At 43.8% G+C, this 23,609-nt stretch overlaps 3 protein-coding genes and 1 long non-coding RNA gene across 13 annotated transcripts in view; 2 read left to right on the top strand and 2 right to left on the bottom strand.

Annotated features, from left to right (window-relative positions):
* Positions 1 to 9,669, bottom strand: part of kalrnb (kalirin RhoGEF kinase b) — a 52,102-nt gene extending 42,433 nt beyond the window's left edge. Inside the window, exons 1-4 of one of the 2 annotated variants that reach the window (XM_081710531.1) lie at positions 8,979 to 9,669; positions 1,228 to 1,320; positions 865 to 979; positions 8 to 200 (exon numbers count right to left, since the gene is read on the bottom strand). In XM_081710531.1, the coding sequence (XP_081566657.1) occupies positions 8 to 200; positions 865 to 979; positions 1,228 to 1,320; positions 8,979 to 9,045 (468 nt within the window). In that variant the 5' untranslated portion in view covers positions 9,046 to 9,669. The remainder of the gene's footprint in view (positions 1 to 7; positions 201 to 864; positions 980 to 1,227; positions 1,321 to 8,978) is intronic. The other variant, XM_035524729.2, reaches the window with a different exon arrangement.
* Positions 9,670 to 13,993: 4,324 nt separating this feature from the next.
* Positions 13,994 to 15,892, bottom strand: LOC145656949 (uncharacterized). Its single transcript, XR_014122636.1, has 3 exons — positions 15,756 to 15,892; positions 14,906 to 15,006; positions 13,994 to 14,126 (listed from the first exon to the last, which is right to left on the bottom strand). It is a non-coding gene; the product is annotated as an uncharacterized LOC145656949 (long non-coding RNA).
* ccdc14 (coiled-coil domain containing 14) lies at positions 14,119 to 20,887 on the top strand. Of its 4 annotated transcripts, none has more exons than XM_027020789.3 (13): positions 14,119 to 14,882; positions 14,982 to 15,034; positions 15,790 to 15,856; positions 15,969 to 16,041; positions 16,133 to 16,270; positions 16,453 to 16,674; positions 17,098 to 17,189; positions 17,315 to 17,918; positions 18,666 to 18,804; positions 18,979 to 19,061; positions 19,221 to 19,397; positions 19,624 to 19,822; positions 19,905 to 20,887. In XM_027020789.3, exons 1-13 carry the CDS (start codon positions 14,853 to 14,855, stop codon positions 20,797 to 20,799), a joined length of 2,772 nt encoding a protein of 923 aa, XP_026876590.3. In that variant the 5' UTR covers positions 14,119 to 14,852; the 3' UTR covers positions 20,800 to 20,887. The 4 variants fall into 4 exon arrangements, with proteins under 4 accessions (XP_026876590.3, XP_026876589.3, XP_081566642.1 ...); XM_027020788.3 differs by having other exon boundaries at positions 16,130 to 16,270; XM_081710515.1 differs by lacking the exons at positions 14,119 to 14,882; positions 14,982 to 15,034 and having other exon boundaries at positions 15,044 to 15,856; positions 16,182 to 16,270.
* A 295-nt stretch (positions 20,888 to 21,182) lies between these two features.
* The window catches only part of iqcb1 (IQ motif containing B1), an 8,247-nt gene continuing 5,820 nt past the window's right edge, over positions 21,183 to 23,609 (top strand). For 3 of the 6 annotated variants that reach the window (XM_081710520.1, XM_081710519.1, XM_081710517.1), the window contains exons 1-6: positions 21,183 to 21,521; positions 21,710 to 21,875; positions 21,989 to 22,109; positions 22,287 to 22,377; positions 22,532 to 22,631; positions 22,775 to 22,947. In XM_081710520.1, coding sequence (XP_081566646.1) covers positions 21,416 to 21,521; positions 21,710 to 21,875; positions 21,989 to 22,109; positions 22,287 to 22,377; positions 22,532 to 22,631; positions 22,775 to 22,947 — 757 coding nt within the window. In that variant the 5' untranslated portion in view covers positions 21,183 to 21,415. The remainder of the gene's footprint in view (positions 21,522 to 21,709; positions 21,876 to 21,988; positions 22,110 to 22,286; positions 22,378 to 22,531; positions 22,632 to 22,774; positions 22,948 to 23,609) is intronic. The other 3 variants (XM_027020771.3, XM_027020769.3, XM_035524830.2) reach the window with 3 other exon arrangements.

The following is a 23,609-nucleotide window of genomic DNA, read 5'->3' as shown; positions in this document are numbered from 1 at the left end:
CGCATACCTCAAAGGTGAACTTGGCACTGCCGAAGTTGGTCTTCTGCTTCTGCCAGAAGTTGTCTGGTTTGATGATGAGGGCCACGGAGATCTCAGCTGGGAATGCCTCCTGCAGCGTCTTCAACAGCGGCTTGATGAGGTCCCATTTAGAGCCACGCATGTCGATGATGACGGTGAACCCACGCTTACTAACGTCCTCGCTGAAAAAGGGGTGTGCCAGAAAAAGAGAGAGCGAGAGAGAGAAAGTTCCACCGGCCTGAATAAATACAGCCTCTGACGCCTGACTTAGCTTCCACCAATCCTGTCTGACAGTTTGGGTTCTGGGGCTACAGTGCTATGCCTCTTTAATCACAGGTGCAGCTTCAAAGACCACGGACCCTTCACAGAGTATGCTTAGATGTTCGCCTTTAAAATTTCAAGCAGCCAACATGTGTAAATGTTTATGCAAACAGCTGCATGTGTACAGGTGTGCAGGTGCATCTTGGGCAGTCTGGTGACGAGCGGTTCAAAGACCAACACGAGTTACATTTTCCAGTATTTCCTGCTATAAATATTCGCAAGCTAAGCTATACAACTATTCAGCTATATGAAAAGCACAATAAAACTATACAGCAAACAATAGTAAATAAACTGGAGACCTGCTTCACCATAGTTGCGAAACGAAGACAGGAACTGAGCCGCTGTAATCACGGGCTAACCGCCGGGTTCAGTAGCACGTCTCAGTGTTTTAAACCGAAAAGAATATTCATGGGTTCTTTTTCATCAGCACTGATTCACGCTGTCCCTGGCAGTCCACTCTGGCTGGAGGGAAAATACGGACGACGGATCACAGGGATTACAGCCACAAAAGTGGAGCGGGCTCACCTGGGCACAGTGGAGAGGTAAGTCACCAGCCTCCGCAGGTCTTCCTGCTTTATCCGGTCGTGATTGCAGCGGGCAGGGAAGGTGAGGATGGGCCCTCCTCGCTTGTCTCGCCCTCCTGGACAGTGGGGCAGATCGAGAGGTGAGGGGGCGACGGCATTGTCATGCACTGGTCGGAATGCGTAGCTTTTGGAGTAGGGTGGCACGGTCTGCATGGAATGTCACTCAGTGACCCAAATTACAGTGTGTGCTGCGCATGCTTGCATGCATGTGTGTGCCTATGTGTATTCGTATGCGTCGGTGTGTGTGTGTGTGTGTGTGTGTGTGTGTGTGTTTATTGGGGTAGAAAGCTGCACTCTTCCTTACCTGATACAAAGGCTACCTTTTCCCTCAGAACCGTTAAAACATCCGCTGCCTTTATGCCATCATTCCTCAGAGATCCCGATGAGAGGGAAGGAACTGTCGTGTGTGTGTGTGTGGGGGGGGGGGGGGGGGGGGGGGGGGTTGGATAAAGAGAGTGATAGAGAAAATGTAAAAGAAATGGCAGACAATAAGGAGAGAGGCAAAGAACAAAATGTTTTTGTGAGGTGGAGACAGAGGAGTGGGAGGAGAAAAGAACACGTTAGATGGACGCTTGGGCCGAGTGGTTCACGTGTATTAAATAATTATCAATTAATTAGGCCACATGCAGTCTGCAACAAACCCTTTGAAAAACAAAGTGACCGCACTGGCACAGATGCATATCATCTACTATGGTACTACTGGTGTAATTTCGCAACGCCACGCCCCAAGTGGTAGGAGTGGCATCGTGTTCCTGTGCCTCAGCAGCTGTTGGCTGTGAGGGGGCGGGGCTGTAGATGTAAGGAGGCGGGTACAGCAGCACTCATGCTGGGGGGCGGGGCTGGGGGCGGGGCAGGTGGGCAGGACCACACAGTTGCTGCCAGCATTGCCTCCTGCTTCCTTTCATTAGTGATGTAATCAGCAACGGGTATAATCCCAGCCACTGACAGCTGACCGCTGGTGCCAGTGACAAGACAGAGTTTAATCACACACTCACACACACACACACAGAGTGCTGACATATATACAGCCAGATGGCAGACACACGCACAATTTCACCCTGTAAATATACCCAAACAGACTGCACAAACACTTTGAGTGAGACAATACACACACAAACACACATACAAACACACAAAGAGAGTCCATCTTTCCTACCTAGCCCACAATTCATTTAAATACCTTTCTTATGGCTTCTATGTGGGTCTCACTCTCTGTCTCTGTATATTTCTCTCTTTCTCACTCTGTCTCCCTCTGTTACTCTCTCTCTCTCTCTTTCCTCACGGTCTATCTTTCTGTCTGGTTCTTTCTTTCACCATATCTCCAGTATGGATTACATAAACTATTAAACCCGAATGAGGTACTCTGCTCCTGAACATGGCATGTCAAATTTACTGTGAGAGACTTTCTCCTGATCTCGCTAGAGGCTACAGAGTACTTCACAGACATTGCACCACTTTACATGCTAGTCACACACTCACCCACACACCCACTCACCCGCACACCCACACATGACCACTTACCCACACACCTACACCCCCCTACCACCCACATACACACACATATATACACTTTAACATGACGTCTTGTATAATCTCTTGTACAAGATCCACAGAAGTGTGGAGATGGACAAAATAAAGAATCGCTTTGAGAAGAAGCGATAACAGTGTATTAAGGTAATGAAGATGTGGCCAATATGACCAATATGCACATACACAAATGATATTGTTGCTGTCAAGAATTATAATATTATTCGGTTATAGCTAAATAAGTACTAAACTCTTGATTTTTGCTCATGTACCCATTCTGTCAGTCTGACTGTTCCCCTCTTACTGTATACGTCTGATACACTCATTCAAGGCCAGTAGGCTATATAACGCTAAGAACTGCCTAATTATAGGCCCTGGTAGATTACCTCATAATCTTAAGATATTCAATATTGTGATAACAGTGCAATAGTACTGGGTACTGGGTCCAGTCCAAGTTTCCCTTATGATGTAATGTTGAAGCAACTGGGAAATAACAAACAGGCCTGTAAATGGAATGACAGTGGACTGGAATCTCAAACCTGTGTACACTAATGACACTCTCACTATCATTAGATTTTTAAACCCGCATGCCAGTGGGCCAAACAGACCGCATGAGTGAGAATTCGTGTTCGAAGTGGCTCGTTATTTTAAAAGACTACATTTTCGTGACCGATGTTTATGTTTCACTAGACAGGGTTATGGCCGAGGATTTGCACCACTATCCCTGCAGAGCCTGACAAGATTAGCAGCAGCACTAATAAGTCTCTCAGCAAGTACGAGGTGTGGAAAATAATTCAATTACAGACCTCAGCCACGCCGCACCCATTCTACACCTCCATGCACAAGATGCTCGAGCACGTGGGTACAGCAATGTTACCCGATCAGTCCACTGACCTTAAAAAAGTAACAACGACACATTCATGACACAGATGTTACTTTAAGAAAGGGTGTGTAGTGTGATGTGAACGACACAGCTGCATGATACATGGCAATAGCACTGCATTGCATATGAAAGTGCTGAAATAAATCATTCATGAAGATGCTATGTAGCAGTGTTGCATGTTTCATGAATGCTTCCAACATATGGTACTGGCTTGATGGTGAAAATGATGACAGTACAGTAACACTAAAGTGTAAATTGAGTTAGAAACTTAGCTGCACCCTGCAGAGAATTAGACTGTTGCGTGTATTAAGCTGTATTAAAAAAAGAAAGAAAATAACCTTGCCAATGTGCGTTTGGTTTTACAGAACTACAACAGGAAAACCTCCCAGAACCAAATCTTTTAGAGAGGTAGAAAGACAGGATGTGAGACATCTAACACTTCCTGTTTCAGGATCAGGGTAACACCCCCGCTACTGTACGAGCACTGGGAAACGGGGTCACACTTCGTGACTACCAAATGGAGCCGACACTGCCGTGAAGTATCCAGCCAAAGGCAGGTGCAGAACCTCCGAGGAGCGCACAGACAGTTCCCTGGACAGACCCGATGCTGGGCTTTTGCAGTCTGGATGTGTGAGAATTAAGCCTGCGATGAGGGGCAAACCGAAGGGCTTGTAATCCTGTCTTAACTGGTAAGTTGAGCACGTGTGGCTGATACTTGAAGTCAGGGGAACCGCTTTACAGACAGAGAAACGTTCTGGTAGATAAACGACACATAACCAGGTGCTAAAGAAACACAACACAATCAGAAGAAAGCACAATTACATCCATTTAGCCTACATATTGTGAAAAATACGTTATGTTGCCACTTATGAGTTCTGTGTAGTGAGCTGACAAAGGCCTGAGGTTGGCACTGAATAAGGGACAGTGGACACAAGGCCTCCCTTCTCCTCTGGAGACATGGCTAATTATGCCCCTTGAGCTCCTGGTCATAGATGGCTGTGGAATTCGATTTCATAATCACCTGACTATAGGGCGACACTGGGCAGTTACTCCCATCATATCTTCTTGAGAAAATAAGTGCTGATTTGGTTGTTAATAAATTAATTTATTTGCATAATCTGTGATTGATAGCTTTAAATATTAAGGTTTAATTGAACCTTGATTACCAAGTTGTCTACTTAAGGAAACATATTAAAAAAAAAACAGCATGCAAAAAGTTCTATCTTGGTATCTTATAATGTGACTTAATATTTAATGGTCATTTAAATATACTTCATACCATGACGTTACCAATAGATGAACAAATAGATGAACAGTACCTCTTAAACCTGTGAGACACTGTCAGGGAGGGAGTGAGATGCAAGTGGGAAAAAGGGAGTTTCTGTATTCTCTATCGCAGAATAATTCCAGTAAAAGAGCCCAGCAGCGAACTGGCAAGAAGGCACTAAACAAACGTAAAACGCCCTGGCAGTAAGACTCGAGGCGCGGGAACGCAAACTCGGAGCATCGTCGTAAGAACGGTACAGGCAAGCAGTGTGCAGCACTGGAGCAGTGTATGTGTGTGTATGTGTGTGTGTGTGTGTGTGTGTGTGTGTGTGTGTGTGTGTGTGTGGGTGGAAGAGGGCGTTTCCCTTTTTTTACACTGTGTAAACGTATTTATAATACATTTACAGAAAACCACAGTAAATATCTTTGAAGAATCCAAAGGCTAAGACACAATTACATATATTGCTGATATATTTAGGATATGAGAAAATATATGCCTATACACTGTCCTTCTGCATAAGACAAAAACATAGTGCTGTTTTAATATGTCAAGGAATGGAGCAGACTTAAGAAGATATGCCTCTAAGAACAGGCTGCGCAACGCTTACTTCAAGATGTGCACGATTCAAAGTGTGAACGTGGCACGTTCAACGGTGTCTGACACTTCTCGATAAAGTTGATAAAGTTTAGTAGGCAGTTAATTTTTGGATGAGTAATGTACTTTGAGGTCCAGAAAGTTCTGGATGGTTTGAATTTTCCTCTTTTTATTTTTCCAATAAAAATATTTACTCTGGGCCAGACAAATCCCCCTTAATGAAATGTGAGACAACAATGGTACTTAAATCCATAACCATCATTCTACACTACAGCAAAGAAAACAAGCTGGTGATCTTTTGTCCAACATCCACCTGAAATAAAAAGGATCTCGGATTAGTTCACCGCTCGACAAAAAGCTGCCGGCGAACTGTCAGCGAAGCTTCACAGAAATCACCAATGACTTATCCATCACGCGCAAAATGCCAAAATACTTTTGACATCGATCTCACTGTCTCCTGGGCAGGCGTAATTACTGAACGCACCCATATTGCCAGCAAAGAAGTCAGGTCCTGTCTGATGATCCTGGCAACAGTTGCTACAGCAACCCTTCTGAGCCTGCAGTGGTCCGTTCTAGAGAGAGCCCCTGTGGTGGCTAAAGTAGAGTGTGTGTCAGAGTTCAGCCTCCCTCGAGACAGTGCTTCAAGTGCAGTCGTCAGGAACAAGTGTGGCAAGTCCTTTCTCGTACCCCTCTGTAATGCTATATGTCCACCGTGACACATTTTCAAAATCCATATTAAATAAAACAAGAGCACTACGCTGCTACTGCACTTGTCTTTTGAGAAGTTCCACTTCATATAATAAGACGAAGTACTGCACTGGCTTTGGTCCACAGAGTGTAAGCGAAAACCTGAATGGCAAAGAGAGTAAAACCTGCTGTACCCCGTCCAGTACTTTAGTACTTCAGCCTCAAAGCACGCCTTGGTTACTTGATTACATTCGGCAACTAGCCTGGAGTCCACTTTTGCAACAGGGGCTGGATCCAGTGCATGTGAAGTGGAGTGAAAACTGAACTTGTTCTTAGTTTGAGTCTTGCCTGTGTGTTTACAAGTCGCACACTCCTCTCTATTCTGCCACAAACCCCCCTGAGGGAAAAGAAAGTCAACCTCAACAGACCTATGCTAATGCATAAATACATAAGTGAGAGACAAGGAATTTTTCTACACTCTTCCACAGGTCCGGTGGTCCTTGAGGCAGCTGTGATGCTCAGGAAACGAATGCCCTGTTCATGTTATTTGCCGGGGACAGTCAGTACCATGTAGTCCCCAGACACTGCACAGCATGGATGTGCCTCAAAAACTCATTACCATCTGTGACACATCACCATCCCGTCACAGTAAAAGCCTGTATACAGCTTAGCTGCATCAAAGTGAGAAGCAGGTATGTGACACTGGGGCCCTTTTTACTTTCCAGGCCAAGTGTCTGGCAAGCCCACTGCTACTGTGGGTGAAGGCCAAATTCAGTTGCTTTCACTTTACCAACTTACTTCCCCTGTTGCATGACTCCAAAACACTACAAATGGAGTCTAAACTGACAGATAAATATGAACTCAGATGCAAAAAGTGAAATAATGAGCTGATCCCTGCACTCCTGAAAGTGGTTCCTTGGGGGACAACACTAAGAAATCAATCAAATTTTGCATATTAGTGGCATGAATATTAAACTAACTAACTGCAGGAAAACACTGTTTTTTGTGTTTAAAAAATAAAAATGTACTTTTTTAAAGCATCACCAGTAATAAAAGTGTGCCTACACACACACACACACACACACACACACACACACACACACACACACACACACACACACACACACACACTTCCACTCTTCCACAGTCCAGACCCTGTGTCAGGGTCTGTCTGTATGTCTGTCTGTATGAGTGTGTGGGGATAAGCGTGACTGAGGGCCCATCCATCCCCACACACTGGCAGTGATCTCTCCCACTGGGACAGCAGTCATAACCTCTGCTCTGTTAGCATGCATGGCCCAGACTAATCTATGAAAGCACATGCAACACCCAGAAACTTTTTTTTTTCTGGAGGAAAATAAATCCAAAAGTGTGTGGCTATTCCACATGAACCTACACTGCACTAGGCATTTGACACGGTCCACTTCCATGATTGACCATGCTACTGAAGTTGTCAACATTTTCACATGCTGCAAATCTATCACTGGGAGCACTGTTTCTAGATCAGAGATGACCTTCATAATACAATAACACAGATTACTTAAAACAAGAGAATGGCTGACTTCAGATCAGCACTCATTCTCCAAGAGTCACTGCTAATGCAAACCAGGCCCTGAAATGCACGCTGTGAGCATGCTTTTGCTTCACACTGTGAACAGGCTAATCCAATGAACACACACAGAGTATTACAAGCTCCATCTGATTTTTAATATGTTGGGCCTCACAGGTGGGTGATAGTAATGTGAATGGGTGATACAAGGGTGTGCTGGTCATGGGAGGTTCTCCAGTACAGGAACAGAAGCAGATCTGAGCAGAGATGCACTGAACTCAAGCTACTGGACATAAGTAAAGCCTCCCACATACACACAGAGCTACTGAACACCACATCACTGAGGGATTTAGCAGAGATTCGTAAGGCTTTCATGTTGTTCACTACACAGTCACACATATAGTACACAACGCGCACACACACAAACACACATTTGTATACTTAGACATCTTTGTGCACATACGCACACAACACACATCAGTATTGCTGCATTGCTTTGTTGCATACAAACTTATATCCATACATCAGACACACACACATGCACATATACATGGGAATTACACCTGCTGTCATATCCCACTCCTGACCAACAATAATCCTTCAAATGCACCAAGACACCAAGATGGGACATATGTTGTAAAGGAGGCTAGGGCGCTTTCCCACTAAAGCAGATGGTTAGCCATAGACCCTGGCTTCTGCATGGTGGGCTGATTAGGCCAGTGCTAAATATTATAAATTAGTCAGCTACTGTGCGAAGTAGTTTAAATAATAGCACTGAACCAGGCACCAGGGTTTCAGACTAGGCTTGGTCTGCCCAGTCCAGATCAGCCAGCCTGTCATCAAACAGGTCACTCCGCTCACTAAGAAACCCAATGCACGCCCTCGGCAGGCTATCCAAAGTCTCCTGGATTCTTCCAAATATTAGTTCCGTGCCATTTTAGCGCTGATGCTGGGATCGAAGTCGCGATCGCAGGTTTTGCGAATCAACAGGCTTTTCGGTAAAGAAGCAGGAATCAGTGTCACGATCGACAAGAGGCAGCCACTCCCGCGCGCAGCGCAAGCGTCGGAAGTAGTAGAGGAGAAGCACTGACAACAGCAGTGGTCTCGTGCCCCATATATCACGGGGGGAAGCGTTCTCCGCGCGCCCAACCACTCTAGAATTCGAATGCATGGACGTTCGGCATTCCAGAACGTTTTAGCAGGGATTCTCAACACCAGAATCGGCGAACAGCATCGGTGGAGGTGCTGGAGGAACATGGCTGTCCAGTTACTTATAGCCATGCAGCAGGGGGGCCAGACTATGGAATTTATAGAATGGGTGCGCCATTTGGCAGTAGCCAGCGGTCCAGACAAGCTCTCATACATATCATGCCTCCTCCTTTTGGTGCTCGCCATTAGCACACAACAGTAACGAGTCGCCAGGCACGCTAGGGAAATTAAATGATTGAAGGAATATCTTTAGTTAGCTCCTACTGCAACAAAAGCACCGGTGTAACAACCATCCATTGATATCAGCTGGACAAAAGCGGATATCGACGTAGAGCCTACCTGTCTTGAAAAACGGGTCCGTATCTGGATCGTTCGGTCCTTCTTCTGCTGCCTCCGCAGAATTCATTTTTTTCTTTCTTTTCTTTCTTTCTTTCTTTCTTTCTTTCTTTCTTTCTTTCTTTCTTTTTTTGCTTTTTTTTTTTAATTTCAAAGAATATGTCCCCTTTTCTGAAGGCGTGCTATTATACGCCTGTGTATTTTACGGAAGCTTAGGTCTCCATTCGCGAGCTCTTGGTACTTGATGCCCGTGGTGCAGCCGTGGGTTCTCCGTCGCGTGCAGTAACCAGCGCCGCACCGGGCGCTATTGTTCAAAGACTAACCACCTTTGACAGACAGCTGCCGCCGGTGCCCCCAACAGAAAAACCCCGCAAGAACGCTTCAACGATGAAAATGGATCTCATTCATTCAATTCCCCATCCGTACGTCATCCAGTCCGTCTACATGCACTTCTATCCAGCGCTTGTTCTACTGCCCTGGCAGGCTATAACCCCCTGTATTAACGTTAACGGGAGGAGCGAACAGTCGGTTTCCCCAAAACGTTTGAGTTCCACAGTCCAAAAAAAAAAAAAAATAGTAATAATAAATTAATGTGGCGCTATAAGGATAAGGATTTTTAAATATTGCATATTTAGTTAAGCTATATGTCCACACGTGCGTGCAAGAAGATGCATGCTTCGCAGAAGCGCTCAAGCGATTCCTCCTAATGGGGTGTGTGTATTTTTCGAGAGGCCGACTCCCACACGGCCGGGGACAATCAATACCCCCTCTCCTCTTCACAGTAGCCCTCTTCTCTATGTAGTATCTGCGGGTTTAGTAAGGGTATAGTCGTACTAAACCCTAAAGTGTTAGAAAAAGAAAAAGAAGGAAACAGTCGTTGATGTAACCCATACTCTAAATGATGTAATATTTAAACTCAAATGTGCTCCACTAATTAGTTAATTGCCATAGGACTAATTTAATTTTGATTTTGTAAAGTGAGGGAACAATCTTTATGGGCGTGTACTTGTCAATCAACGCCCCCTGGTAATCGTCACGCCCTTATCGCACTGAAAGATCTTATTCTGAAAGCAAAAGCATGTGTAAATTCTAACACAGTTGTGTTGTTTTTAGAAGTTAAATACTGCTATCGCCAGGAAATCCAGCCTTCCTGTGATTCATATTCTGCCCAGGGTCAATTCACTCGTTCACTAAAAACAAATGTAGTCTGATCAAATTCTTCATTGATATGCTACATGGACAGAACAGCAAGGGTTTTTGTTTCAAGTGGAAAATTCAGTTTATCTACATAATGTTTTTAATATGAATCCCGTGATCTTAAATTTACATTACCCAAAAAACATAAGGCTTCAGTCCATCAAACGACAGGAAAGTGCATGGTGACGGTGAAATGTCGCCCTCGTGAGGAGTCCCTTTGTAAGCTCAGAGATGCGTCGCTGTCCTTTTTCATTTAAGTACAACTATATTTTACAACAGGCATTATTAAAATAATATGAATATTCGCTGCTTTAGCAGTGCTGCATCTCAGTGCAGTTTAATGACTCTGGATCAGAATGGCACCAACAGGAAAGCGTGCGGCCATCCCTCCAGAGCTGCCTAACATTCACTAAGGATGCCATCAGAACGCAGCTAAAAGATATCGTCGAATGCGCCACAAAGTAAGACAAAAACTTTAAATAGCACTGAAACATTTTCAAATTCATGGAGTAGAATAAGAATTTCTTTTTAAGATGTCAAGTGATTAAAAAAAGTGTTTAAAAGCTTAAAATTTATTTCTTAAAAGTGTTTTAGGAAAGGTAAAGTTGGTGGGGTTTGAGAATATTAAGCTGTCTGTCCCCTGTAGGTACTTCTGTGCCTTGGCCCAGGGACAACCTCTTCCTGTCAGACCAACCCCTGAGCAAGTCAGTGCCACATATCTTACACCCGAGTTCCTGCATGTAGACAAACAGATCCCACCTTGAAAATAACTTGATACAATTTGTAATGACTAGCATACAGCAAAGGGAGTTCCACACAAATGCCCAGGAATCCACTCCTGGTTATTACAGTGCAATATACTTAACATCCTAAGGCCTGAATGTTTTTTCATCAGCTGAAGGGATGGTAAGTGAGCGAGCGGGTGTGGTCTGCCTGGAGGAGGTGTGGTCTGCATAAAGCAGTTGGAGTCTGCCTGTAGGAGGTGTGGTCTGCATAAAGTGGGTGTGGTCTGCCTGGAGGAGGTGTGGCCTGCATAAAGCGGTTGGAGTCTGCCTGGAGGAGGTGTGGTCTGCATAAAGCGGTTGGAGTCTGCCTGGAGGAGGTGTGGTCTGCCCGATGACATCTTTACACACATTTTTGATGCTAGCCGTTTCAGGGAAGGTTTGGCTGGATCAAATTCTTCACTCTGTGCTGCAGCTACCTGGGAGAGGTAGATAGACTGCACAATACCACAAAGCCGACACAAAATAACTGGACTTACTGAGCTAATTGTGTCCTTTATTATTCCACACTGCATATTGGATTCTGTAAGAGATTACTTTCTATGGAATATGTTACTGAAGTGTACTCTGCAGATGTTCGATTAGCAAGTGTATACATTGATGGTTTATAATCTTTGCATTATTCTTAAATTTTGATAGACCATCAAAAAGGCATTGACTCATGCGTGCTACATCATGAACTGACCCTGCCTGTATGGCCCCTGATGCGTGCATGCCAAACAAGAAAACCTTTCGTTACCTGTACACATACACAGCTATTGGATGGGGGTCAACAGGGCACTGATTTAAGGCCTTGGTGCACCAGTGCTAGGGGAACATCTCCACATGGGCCCAAGTGCAATATACTGCTCTGGAAAAAATAAGCGCCCACTCCAATGGCTTCTTAAATCAGCATCTCCACATGTACAGCAGCCCTTCCATTCAAGTGTTTGTTGAATTCCTTCACAGACACACCTCATTCTACTTAATGAGATGTTGAATAGGTGATCACCTTAACAAAATCCTGTTCTAACGAGCAACAGGATAAAAACCACTGCTGCTGTTATCACTATTCTCTTGTTATAGAACCAGCTGGATGGGAAAAGCAGTGCTAGGACTACCCAAAAATTAAGTGTAGTCAAAATACAGCTACAGACTATGCCAAAGGTGTTGAAAAGAAAGGTTCTTAATGAGGAAAAGAAGGGTTCAATTGTAGCTTTACTGGCAGAGGGATACAGTGAGCGTCAGTTTGCTTCAATCTTGAAAATTTCAAAAACTGTGGTTCATAAGAACAAGGTCAAGCAGCAAACACATGGGACAACAACAGCTACAGACTGGCGGAGGTTGAAAATGACTCTCTACCAACTGTGATGAGTGCCACCTCATTTGAATGTCACTTAACAACCGTAAGATGACATCAAGTGATCTACATAAAGAATGGCCCGCAGCAGGGTGAATTGCACAGCGAGGACGGCTCGAAACAGGCTTTTGGAGGCAGGGCTGAAGTCGTGCAAAACTAGAAAAAAGCCCTTCATCAATGAGAAGCAAAGAAGAGACAGACTGAAGTTTGTGAAAGACAATAAGGATTTGACCGTAGAGGACTGGAGAAAGGTCATCTTCTCTGATGAGTGCAATTTTCAGCTTTGTCCAACACCTGGTCGTGCAATGGTTAGACGGAGACCTGGAGAGGCCTACAAGCCAGAGTGTCTCGCACCCACTGTGAAATTTGGTGCAGGATCAGTGATGATCTGGGGGTGTTTCTGCAAGGCTTGAATTAGGCATGTGTCTTTGTGAAGGACACATGAATCAAGCCACTTACAAAACTGTGCTGGAAGAAAATTTGCTTCCTTCTGCTCTGACAATGTTCCCCAACTGAGATGATCGTTTTTTTCAACAGGACAATGCTCCATGTCACACAGCCAGGTCAATCAAAGTGTGGATGAGGGACCACCAGATCAAAACCCTATCATGGCCAGCCCAATCTCCAGACCTGAACCCCATTAAAAACCTCAGAAATGTGATCAAAAGGAAGATGGATGGTCACAAGCCATCAAACAAAGACGAGCTCCTGGAATTTCTGTACCATGAGTGGTATAAAGTTACCCAACAGCAATGTGAAAGACTGGTGGAAAGCATGCCAAGATGCATGAAAGCTGTGATTAAAAATCAGGCTTATTTCACCAAATATTGATTTTTCGACTCATCCTTATTTGAAATATTAGTACTCTGTTGTTTATAAATACATGTACAGCATAACAAAGTACACATAGCCCTACCACTGTAGCAACCCAGTGCAGAACCCAGTGAGTATCAAACACCAACAGTAAAATGTTTTAAATATATGATACATTTCTGGGCCAAAAAGCATGGTGATGAGCTCAAAAAGCATGTAGCAATGCAAATGAAACTTAAACAGAAATGCAGGGCATTGTGGGCCTATACTCCATGAATCTATAGGGCACTTACTGAGAGATTTGTTTGTAACAAATTTTGAACAAAACAAACTGCTGTCAAGACTGACATATTTTGGGTTTTGGATGATAAATAGCATGTTTTACCCAGTTTTCATCTGTAGTTTTGGACAGCTCCAGTAATCTGCATGTTATTGCATAAAAGTGCTCGTCTAACACACATGTTCAGATGTCAGTGTTTTTTGAACAATTATACTTCAGTGAACATTAACCAATTTCGAACTCACCATGATCATGCTTTGTGTTTGATAAATAACCTATAGACTAGCAGAGTTGTTGTTTTAGGACCTGCTCCAAAAGCAAATTTATCCATGTTATTCATTTTGCTGTCACTCCTTGCTTGCAGCACTGTTGGGTTTGTTTTGATTCAACAGGTTTGGGGGGTATCTTTTTTCCTTTCCATTGTTGCTAAATCTTTTGTATGATTTTAACACTCTTTGAGAACACTTTCATGTGTCTTGACATGCTTATTTAAAAAAACAACAAAAAAAACCAAAACAGAACAAACGATCCAGGGAACCAAACGGAACAAAAGACAAAGGAACAAAGATGATTTGTTCATAGCTGAGTAATGAATGACTCATGCTGCCTTCACTTGTTGCTGTCTAAAGGGTTTCAGGTCAGTGCTTATTTACTGGTGATTTCTTCGCCGTGTCTTTTTCAGAAAGACGAGCGACGGCGTGGTGAAGGTCTCTGACTTCATCAACAGCTGTAAAGTGCGTCTGGGATGAGTGAGGAAAGGTGTTCATTGAAACATCAGTTTCTCCCATTGCAGTCCGGCCATAAAACCAGAGTGAAAGCAACAATGTTTAGAGTGTTGTTTTTAACTAATAGACCTATAAACATACAGATCACGTTGTGTATGCTTTAATATAGCTACTGTGTTTTCCAATAATTAAATATTACTAGTAAACTACACAAACCTTTTATTACGAGACATACTAGTGAACATTGCATTTACAACATAACTGAGATGTGGTTGTACTTATCGTGGTCTACAGAGGACATAGTGTCGTACGCAGCAGATCATAAGTTGGAAGAAAAGAAAAAACGCGGGAATACCAAGATAGCAGACCGCGAAAGTAAGGTGTAGCTTTACGTTTATCTCCATGGTTACTGGCTACACCTGTTTAGCTTCTTAATCTACGCCCATGTCTGTGGGTTACAGATGTGTTGGTTGTCGTTACAGAGACTGACAAACAATCCACCCAATAAACCGGCGGTGTACGTTCTACGTCACGAGAAAGCACCAATAATCGTTAAAGTGAAGAGTTGCCTTGTTTCTATTGGTCAAGGGCACAATTGTCTTCCGTTTGAACAACAAACTTCCATTTTATACGTGCTTAATTGTTTTCAGAAACTCATTGTGGGTCTCTGAGCAAAGTCAGTAACTGGACCGAAAGTAGTCCTCTTATTGCTGTAACTCTCGCTAGCTAGCTTGCCTGCATATGGCCAGACAAAGCATACCGAGACACAAGGTAAATATGTTGTTTTTCGTTACTTTTTCGTGTAGGTGTTGACAAACCAGCCCATGGTTATCGCTGTGAACGGTTGTCCTGTGCATTGGTCATCGGCAGGTTTCCTCAGGCAGACTGACGTGCTCTGGGCGGGGGAAGCACAGCAAGAAAAAGTAAGCAATTCTCATTTCTTTTCCAGAGGTGGCAGAAGTAAAGTACAAGTACAAATACTCTGATCATTCTTAATTCTAAGATACACTGATCGAGTTAAAACCAGGGATTGGCAAAAAAAAAAAAAAAAAAGTAGTTCATCAGAATTGGCACACAAGTCAGTTGATGTAAAGCTGAGGTCGTAGTTATTTTTGAAATATGTCTCAGTAAAGTAAACTCGGTTTGTATTCTTTTTAAAAAAGAACTAACAATTGCAGTCCAATTCAAAACTGTCTGTTTTGAAATAAAGCCAGAGAATGTTTCATTTATGCTGAGTGACAGCTCCCTCTCAAAGCTCTTTAAGTCCAAGTGTGCTCTTTTGGGAATAAACATCAGTACCGCTGTGCCAAAACATCTCCCACATGCTGTGGATACAGGGCCTATAAGCTGTGAAAGTAGCCAGGCACAGGTGAGCTGTAGAAATGTGCTGGTATACATCTCGAAGGATCGTGTATCCTCATGTTCTGGTTTCACATCCAATCGGTTTTCAATTAGCTAACAACTTCGCGATTGGTGAGGTGCCTGAATAGAATTATTAATTTGTCTTAAAACATAGTAGAAAGTACAGATTTCTCCTATGAAATGTAGTGAGTAGAAGTAAACAGCATGAACTGACAGAAATACTCAAGTAAACTACAGATAAATGTACTTAAATTTAGTAATGAAGTACATATGCTTTATTACCGCTCTTCTCTGATCTCCCTGGACTGTACTGCAGCGCTGTTGGAAGACATGGCACTCTTGAACCAGCATATTCCCTTTACTCCACTGATTCAGAAGATCAGGTAGCTGTCTCAGGCATACATGAGCATGATGCTAAGACATCCTGATGCACTACTGAAACATGTTGTAGATGTATACTTTGTCACTGGGGTCACATGTTAATGTGCTGACTAGGTAACAGCAGTACACAAAGGCTTGGATCGCTGTGCAGCTTTACTGAGCGGAATACTTCAAGCTGAAAAGACCGGTAGGCTTCGACTTGGTATAGCGTTTATTTGGGTAGTCTTGCTTTAAACATCCATCTTGTCTTTACTGTGTAAAAACTGCTTGCCTAGCAGAATTCAAGTCACAGTCCCGAGTGCCAAAGACCACTTCTTCCAAACCCAGATCCAAACTGTCTTCTGGCAAGATGGAGGCGGAGAGAAAGAGACTTGGCAAAAAGTCCAGTTCAGTCACTCATCTAGCCAAGAGACCAAGTGCGGATAAGTCGTGCAGACTTCACAGTTCTCTTAAACCTTTCTAGCAAAAGTGCTTTTGTTTGTATCATGTGAGAGTCACTTTATTTTGCATTATTTGTGCTGGTACTCTAGTTCTACTCTAGTTCTGTTAGTGAATGCCACATGTTAAAGTGAATGGCTCTGCTCTTTGCTCTCTGCAGCTCCAGTGCAGAAGACTATCTTGTCCGCCCAATCTTGCCCAGGCTTAAGAGGGCAGCCATGTTTCCAGGATGAGCAGCATCCCCCTGCTGTTGATATGGTAACTAGGTCAGAGGTCAAGCAACCCAGACTGAACCCAGGGACACAGACAGAGCATGTTCAACCACACTCTGTTCCTCTGGGCTGCTCTGTGTCAGACAGTAGAAATGGCCTTTCATTAACAGGTAAAACACAGAAATGCACATATCAACAGAACTTATCTCTTGGACAAGTTCAAGTGTGTCTTAATTGCTCTTGTTCACTTAGATTCACACTCGTTAAACTTGGGAGACTTGAGATTTGATGTCTACATTGTACCATATGAGAAATCACAAACCTGTTATTGAACTTGAGAAATCGCACACCTGTTATTTAACTTGTGTAGTTTGTGAGCAGGTACAGTGCCGCAGGTACCATCATTTCCCAAAAAGATCGCAGTGTAGTGAGCTGTTATTAGTGCTGTTTTGAGAATATATACCTGCTATGGTTAATCTGTAGACCATTTAAGAAATGCAGGCCAGGAACACATGAAAGTAGGGAAATGAGGACCTGGACAGAATACAGAAGGCTCTCATGAGATTTGGACACATGCATGTTGTGTTTCACAGAACAGCAGACCTCCACTGTGTTTAACTGTCGCCTGACAACATCCACCCCAGCCCTAAGCCCTCAGACGCCCACATCTGTTCACAGCCAAGTGGTACGAGTCTGCCTTGTGAAAGGAAAATATGAATAGTTAAAAATATCTCGCACTTCACTTGCCATTCTAATAACATTTGCTTTGTTTTCCCTCTTTATCTCTTTGCATCTAAAACGTGTGCACAGTCTCATGCAGGTTCAGGTGGAGAGACACAGCATGTTACTCGGCACTGGGCCATAGCCACTGGACCATCAGGTCCACACGGCTCTTTAAAGACTGCCGTTCCAACTGCCCAGTACACAGCCTCACACTCTGTAGCACCAGCCGTCCAACGTTACGCCTCTGTACCGGCAGAGCTTCCACTCGCCAGTTCCGTCTTCAGTGCGCCTCAAGCGGGTTCAGTGGGGCAGAGCTCCCCTCTACATACACAGTGTGGAGCTCGGACGTGCCATCCACCGCCGACGGCTACACCGGCACCCCCCCCGAGACCCATTACAAGCCAGCCCCAGGTTGATCCACACCCTCCTTTGGAGCATGCAAGTTCCCAGGAACAGCAGCTCTCATCTGGGGAGAGCTCAGAGGACAGCGGGGGTTGCACCAGTGAGGAGGACGAGCTGGAGGGGGTGGACGTCATGCCAGTGAGGGACACGAGCTGTCAGACCAGCATGGACAGACACACAGTAATGCTCAGTCAAAAAAACAAATTGCCCAGCCCAGAAAAGACAGCCAGAAAAGTGAAGACTGTCAAATATCTGTTGGGTGAACTGAAGACACTGGTAGCTCACCAAGGTAAGCTCTGTTTTCTTGCTGTTTCAGCTAAATCAGGGCCACTATATTTTTTAGTCTGGATGGGTCTTTGAGTACCCATCCTCATTTAGTCTGTATTTTTCTTTCTATATCCCCTCTTTGCACCTCAGCCAGGTAAATTGTACATGTATGCCCTGGCTTACTTGCTTAGGTGTTTCAAGTTTGGTTTATTCGTCACATACATAGTCATACACAGTATAACTCACAGTGAAATGGTTGAGAGTGCTCTGTCCAAACTGAGGAAAAGAAAACAGGGGTGCATAGAGAAATATAGATATTCTATATATTTGAAAAATACATATATGCAAAGAGAAATATATATATTCTATGTATGTACAAAATATATTAACAATGTATGTACAATATATGTATATTATGATTATATACACAATGTATATGGTTGTGTATATATGTACAGAATCTACAGAATGTACAGATCCATTTTGTAGAATAACATATTTACAGTTGTTGTTACAAGGTAATTGAATGAATATATATATATATATATATATATATATATAAAAATATTATACACACACAGTTATGTTACATGTGTGTTGTAACCCGAAATATTGCCAAAATGTGAGCACCATATTGGGACTGTCTGGTCTAAAATGGCTTCTCGTTGTTTTAATAGATCACTTTGCACTGTCTTTGTTTGGTGTTCTGATTGACAATGTCTTTGGATGATCCACTTTTTGTTTTTCTGGTCCCTCCGCTCCCGCACAGACAGCGAGGCGGTGCGTCTCATCGCGGAGGTGGAGGAGAGTGTCTCCCTGCTGCCCGCCATGGTGGGCAGCACCAACGTGCAGGCCGAGCTCGCCCTGGCGCTGCAGCCACTCAGGAGCGAGAACGTGCAGCTCCGCAGGTGCACAAGAGGGCACGTTTACCTTCGCTGACGCGCTTTACAAAGACGGCGCCATCTACTGGATGCACTTTTCCCAAACCGGGGCCGTTTTTTGGTAATATGTCTTTGACCAGAACGCTAGACGTCAGCGACAGCGTTGAAGCATGCCGTGTGTATGTGTGTCGTCTTGTGCAGGCGTTTGAGAATCCTGAACCAGCAGTTACAGGAGCGTGAGAGAGCCGAAAGGCAGGCTAGACCCGTGGACTGCAATCTGGAATGTAAGCAAACGTTCTAAAGCTGCAACAAGTTTAGGTAGTGATTTGAATTGCTTGCTGCATCAAACTTCATACTTGACATCACTGAATCGGGTGTGTGTGTGTGTGTGTGTGTGTGTGTGTGTGTGTGTGTGTGTGTGTGTGTGTGTGTGTGTGTTTTAGTGGTCTCACTGCAGTCACTAAACTTCACACTTCAGACTCAGTTGAATGACAGTCATAGAGAACTGGGCAGCCTTCGGCAGGAGAACCAGAGACTACGGCAGGCTCTGGAGGAGAAAGGGAACGATCTGCAACACAACAGAGAGCAGTGCGAGTTAGAGACCAGTCGCATACGTATGGGTGAGAAACTGGATTATCCTTAAACTATGCTAAATCATAGCAAACACATTCACAACATGCCTTGTAACATATACCATACATGTTACATGTTACAACTCTCGCTAGCTGTTTAGTTGCTAGAATACCTTTTTGTTTTGTTATCCAGCTCAACCAAGAACAAACTAATTTGTACACAGTTAAAGTGTCATAGTACTGTGTTTTGTTTACACAAATTCTTGATGTTTAGATGTGCATGAGGCACTGGATGAGATGAGAAACTGCCAGGCTAAATTTGAACATTTGGAAAGGGAAAACGGTGCACTGACACAAAGTCTACATCAGAAGGAGGCCGAGATAACAGGACTGCAAGAGATCATCAGGGATGTCGGAAGTACAGTAGAGCATTGTGCCTGCACCATTCCTGCATCTTATGATGGGAAAAGCAGGTATTCATAAGAAAAGTTGGAGCCTGGGTTTTTGTATGTGTTTACCAGTCTCTGACATCTGCTTTTGTTTACATGCTTATAGACATCTTCAGAAAAGCCCTACAAGAAACACTGCCTGCCATTTTACACAGACAGAAGAGCCTAAACCTTCATCTCATCTTAGCAGGAGGGTTCTAGATTTGCACGAGAGTCAGCAGGAAGGGAATACTGTATCCAGCCGAGTGTCGGAGTCTGTTCAGATCTATCTGCAGACTCTAAAGGGTGCAGGCTGTGCCCCTGAACAATCTCATGCCCTGCCCCAACAACTCTCTCCCCCTTCCTCTGACAAGTGGAGCGCTACAGAGGATGGCTGCAGATTACCAGAGGCACAGGCCAGTTCACCCAAAGTGCTGCGTGTGCACAGATCAGCACAGCACAGCGCAGCCAAGAGCTGGACTCAGGAAAGAGGGCCGAGGGAAAGCCATTTTGTCCCTCCCAGAGAGACGGCAGCAGCCGCCCAGAAACGGTTCCCAGTGCAGCCTAACGGGGTGAATCGGGTAGAGGGGACAAACTCTCATGGTGGACTGAAATTTTTGGGGCTGGCCTTTGAAAAGCTTGGTATCTCAAATGAACTCCCAAGTCAAGACCTCAAAGTTCTGGATGAAAACAAAGTCAGGGGGTTTCCCTCACATTCTGACAGGGTGGGCTTGCAGGTCACACAGACCGATGAGGACGCGGTTGACGTTTTGGAACAACTCCAACCAGCCAGGCGCTGTCTGTGGATGGGGGGTGATGCATCAGTGTACACAGGACAGCAACCTGTTTTTGAGAGCACTTTTTCCTCCTGTGATATAAAATCCTTAGCCTCAGACTGCAGTGTGAACTCCTGGTCCACATTTAACACTTGCAAGGAGAAAGAATTCCAGAATGGTTTAGCTGCCCTGGATGCCAGTATTGCCAATCTACAGAGAACCCTAAAAGCCGACCTTAAGATATAAGTTTTCAGATGAAGATAAAAATGTGTAAGTTATTGTGTGTGTGTGTGTGTGTGTAGTGTCATTTTAAGTCATTATATTAAACTCACAAAATGTATATATAATTGTCATTGACTTACTTTGTGCAACTGTTTTGAGATAAACTGAGCTGAAAGAGTATGTACGCTTTTGCTGATAAACACTGAACATTTCTGTCTACTTGATCAAACTGCCGAGTTCAAATATTTCCTCGCCTCTTTGTAAAAGTCCAAGAAAATCTAAGCGACAAAGCTCCACTGTGCCAGCCGGAGTCTAAAGAGGTGCGAGCCCGCCGATGCTTCCATCAGGTCCGTCGCCCACCAACTGACGTGCCTTCAGAGAAAGGCGCGGGATGATGACGTACGTGTTGCCTTAGAAACCAACCAATGTTACGCTCCTTAAAAAAGCGCAAAAACGGAATCGTCTTCCAGTAGAAATGAATGAACAAAGTTTTAGAAACTAATGGAAACGTTACGCACGAAGTGCAAGTGGTAGTTGGTGGGTTTTTTGATGTTTCCACTTTTTGTTGTTACTGTAGCTTGTAAAAACATTCAGCCATCCGTCGCGGGCTAGCTAAGATAAGCTAAGCTAGCCAACAACAATGGAGTGGTCCGAGGTAAACAAAGACGACGTTACCTCAAACCTTCAAAGTCTGGTGGCTGAAAACTCAGAACGGAGCTTTACGAAGGTTCTGGCAGCGTTGAGCGGTAAGTGATGGGCACTATTCCTGAGTGTTGCCGTAATTGTTCCACTTTATAGTGACTAAACAAACTTAAAAACACTTTAGGCAGGTTAGCCTACTTAGCTAATTCGTCAGAGGGCTAGATAGTTAGCTGTCGCTAGCGAAACAACGTTACTTGTTGGCTGGATGTTAATTCAAACCCTGTGTGAAAAGATCTACTAGAAAGAAAGTGTGTGGCAGACCAACGCGAACTAGAGCGATGTAAACAAGAACTTTATCACAGCGGTGTGCTGGCGTACTGCTCCGCCGCGCTGAAGCTCAGCCCCGCTCACATAGAGGGAGGTCACGCCTCCGTTACACGGATGGCAGGCATTCTCAGGTACGCACAGAGATGATCTCTTTCTCTCAGTCGTCCTGTTTTCACACACAGTGCCGACAGATGTGTTTATCGACGAGTTGTTTTTATTCCAACCCCCTTTTTTTTTTCTTCAGCGCATGTTGTGTGGGGATCGGTCCCGTGAGCGACACGGAAGGGTTCCGTCACCAGTTTCTGCCGTCCGTAACAGAACACCTCCTGTATCTGGCGCATCGCCTCGTGAGCAGAGCAATAGGGGTGAGAAACTCGGACAGCTCAGATGCATGACTGTGGCCAAATACTGTTGTTATCTTTTAATTGGATATTATGATTTGTATTATGTATTATAATGATTTATATTATATTACATATTATATTTACTCAAGTTGTTTCAAAGGAATCCATCAGCATGGCCTTGGCTCGTCTTTCTAACAGGAAAGAAAAATTCAGATGATTCGTCTCTTTAGAAAAGTGTTTGATTCTCTTATGTGGATTCTGAGGGCCTACAGTCATTTAATTCCCTGTGGTGAGACCTTATTTTCTTACTGATAATTCAAAACTGAGAATGATTCGCACGATTCTGGAAATGTGCATTACAACCATGTGACACATGTATTGCTATGATACCAATAGTTGATGTGTGATAAGCTGTTTAGTGTCAGTAATACACCTCTCCTCAGTCCTCCAATCCAAACATTATGAGAGCGTGCAGATGACTGAGGATGACGAGGTCTCTGCTGTTACACTAATGATGTGGTACAATCTGTTCAGGGCAAACAGGTAGATCACACTATATATACCTGCAAGAGATGGCTTTGAATATTGCTGTGTGCACACAAGCATTGTACACTTGTTTATTAGAGTATATTAGAGTACTCCTTAAAATACATCAGCGTGGTGTGTGCCTCTCTCCCACCTTGCAGCACTTTGGTATCTGAGATGGGGAACAATCCTTTGACCAGTGTCACAGATGAAGTGGTGTATAAAATGTCCAGCAGTTCCAACCCTGTGATTGGTGGCACTGCCGTCAAAGTTTTGCTGCTCATCATAGAGCAGCACCGGCCGTGTATCCGGCTTCTTCACAAACACTATAAAGGTAACGAGTGACACTTCAAAGCACTGTAAAACACTGATAAACACTCAGTAACACTTCATATCAGTGGTGGTTGAATACTATAAAGGTAACGAGTAACACTTCAAAGCACTGTAAAACACAAACGCTTAGTAACACTTCATATCAGTAACACTTCATATCAATGGTGGTTGAATACTATAACGGTAACACTTCAAAGCACTGTAAAACACTCATAAATGCTGAGTAACACTTCATATCAGTAACACTTCATGTCAGTGGTGGACAAACACTATAAAGGTAATGAGTGACACTTCATGTACAGTACACGGTATTAATTACTAAAAAATTAATTATTTTTTCAAAAGTCTGCATTTTATTACATTTTTGGAGACTTTTAACATTCAACTGCATTTCAGAGTATCGTAGTTTTTACTCTAGTGTGAGAAAACACTTTCAAAGTGATGTACTTACAAAGTGGAAAAAACCAATTACAGTGTAGCACACCTTTAATTGGCTGATTTGGTTGCACACATATAAGCTTGAAAGCCAGCTCTAACCGCATGGCTACAACTCCAAGTGTCAAACGTATATCAGATACGTCTGTTATGTTGCCTCTGGACGTCTGGTTTCTGCAGCACTCATTGGTCCTCTTAAATATGTTTGAAATATTGGAGCAGAAGATG

This window comes from Electrophorus electricus, chromosome 3 (genome assembly GCF_041902795.1).
Source record: "Electrophorus electricus isolate QZ-2024a chromosome 3, ASM4190279v1, whole genome shotgun sequence".
NCBI lineage: Eukaryota > Metazoa > Chordata > Actinopteri > Gymnotiformes > Gymnotidae > Electrophorus > Electrophorus electricus.
This window is presented reverse-complemented; position numbering and strand designations above follow the sequence as displayed.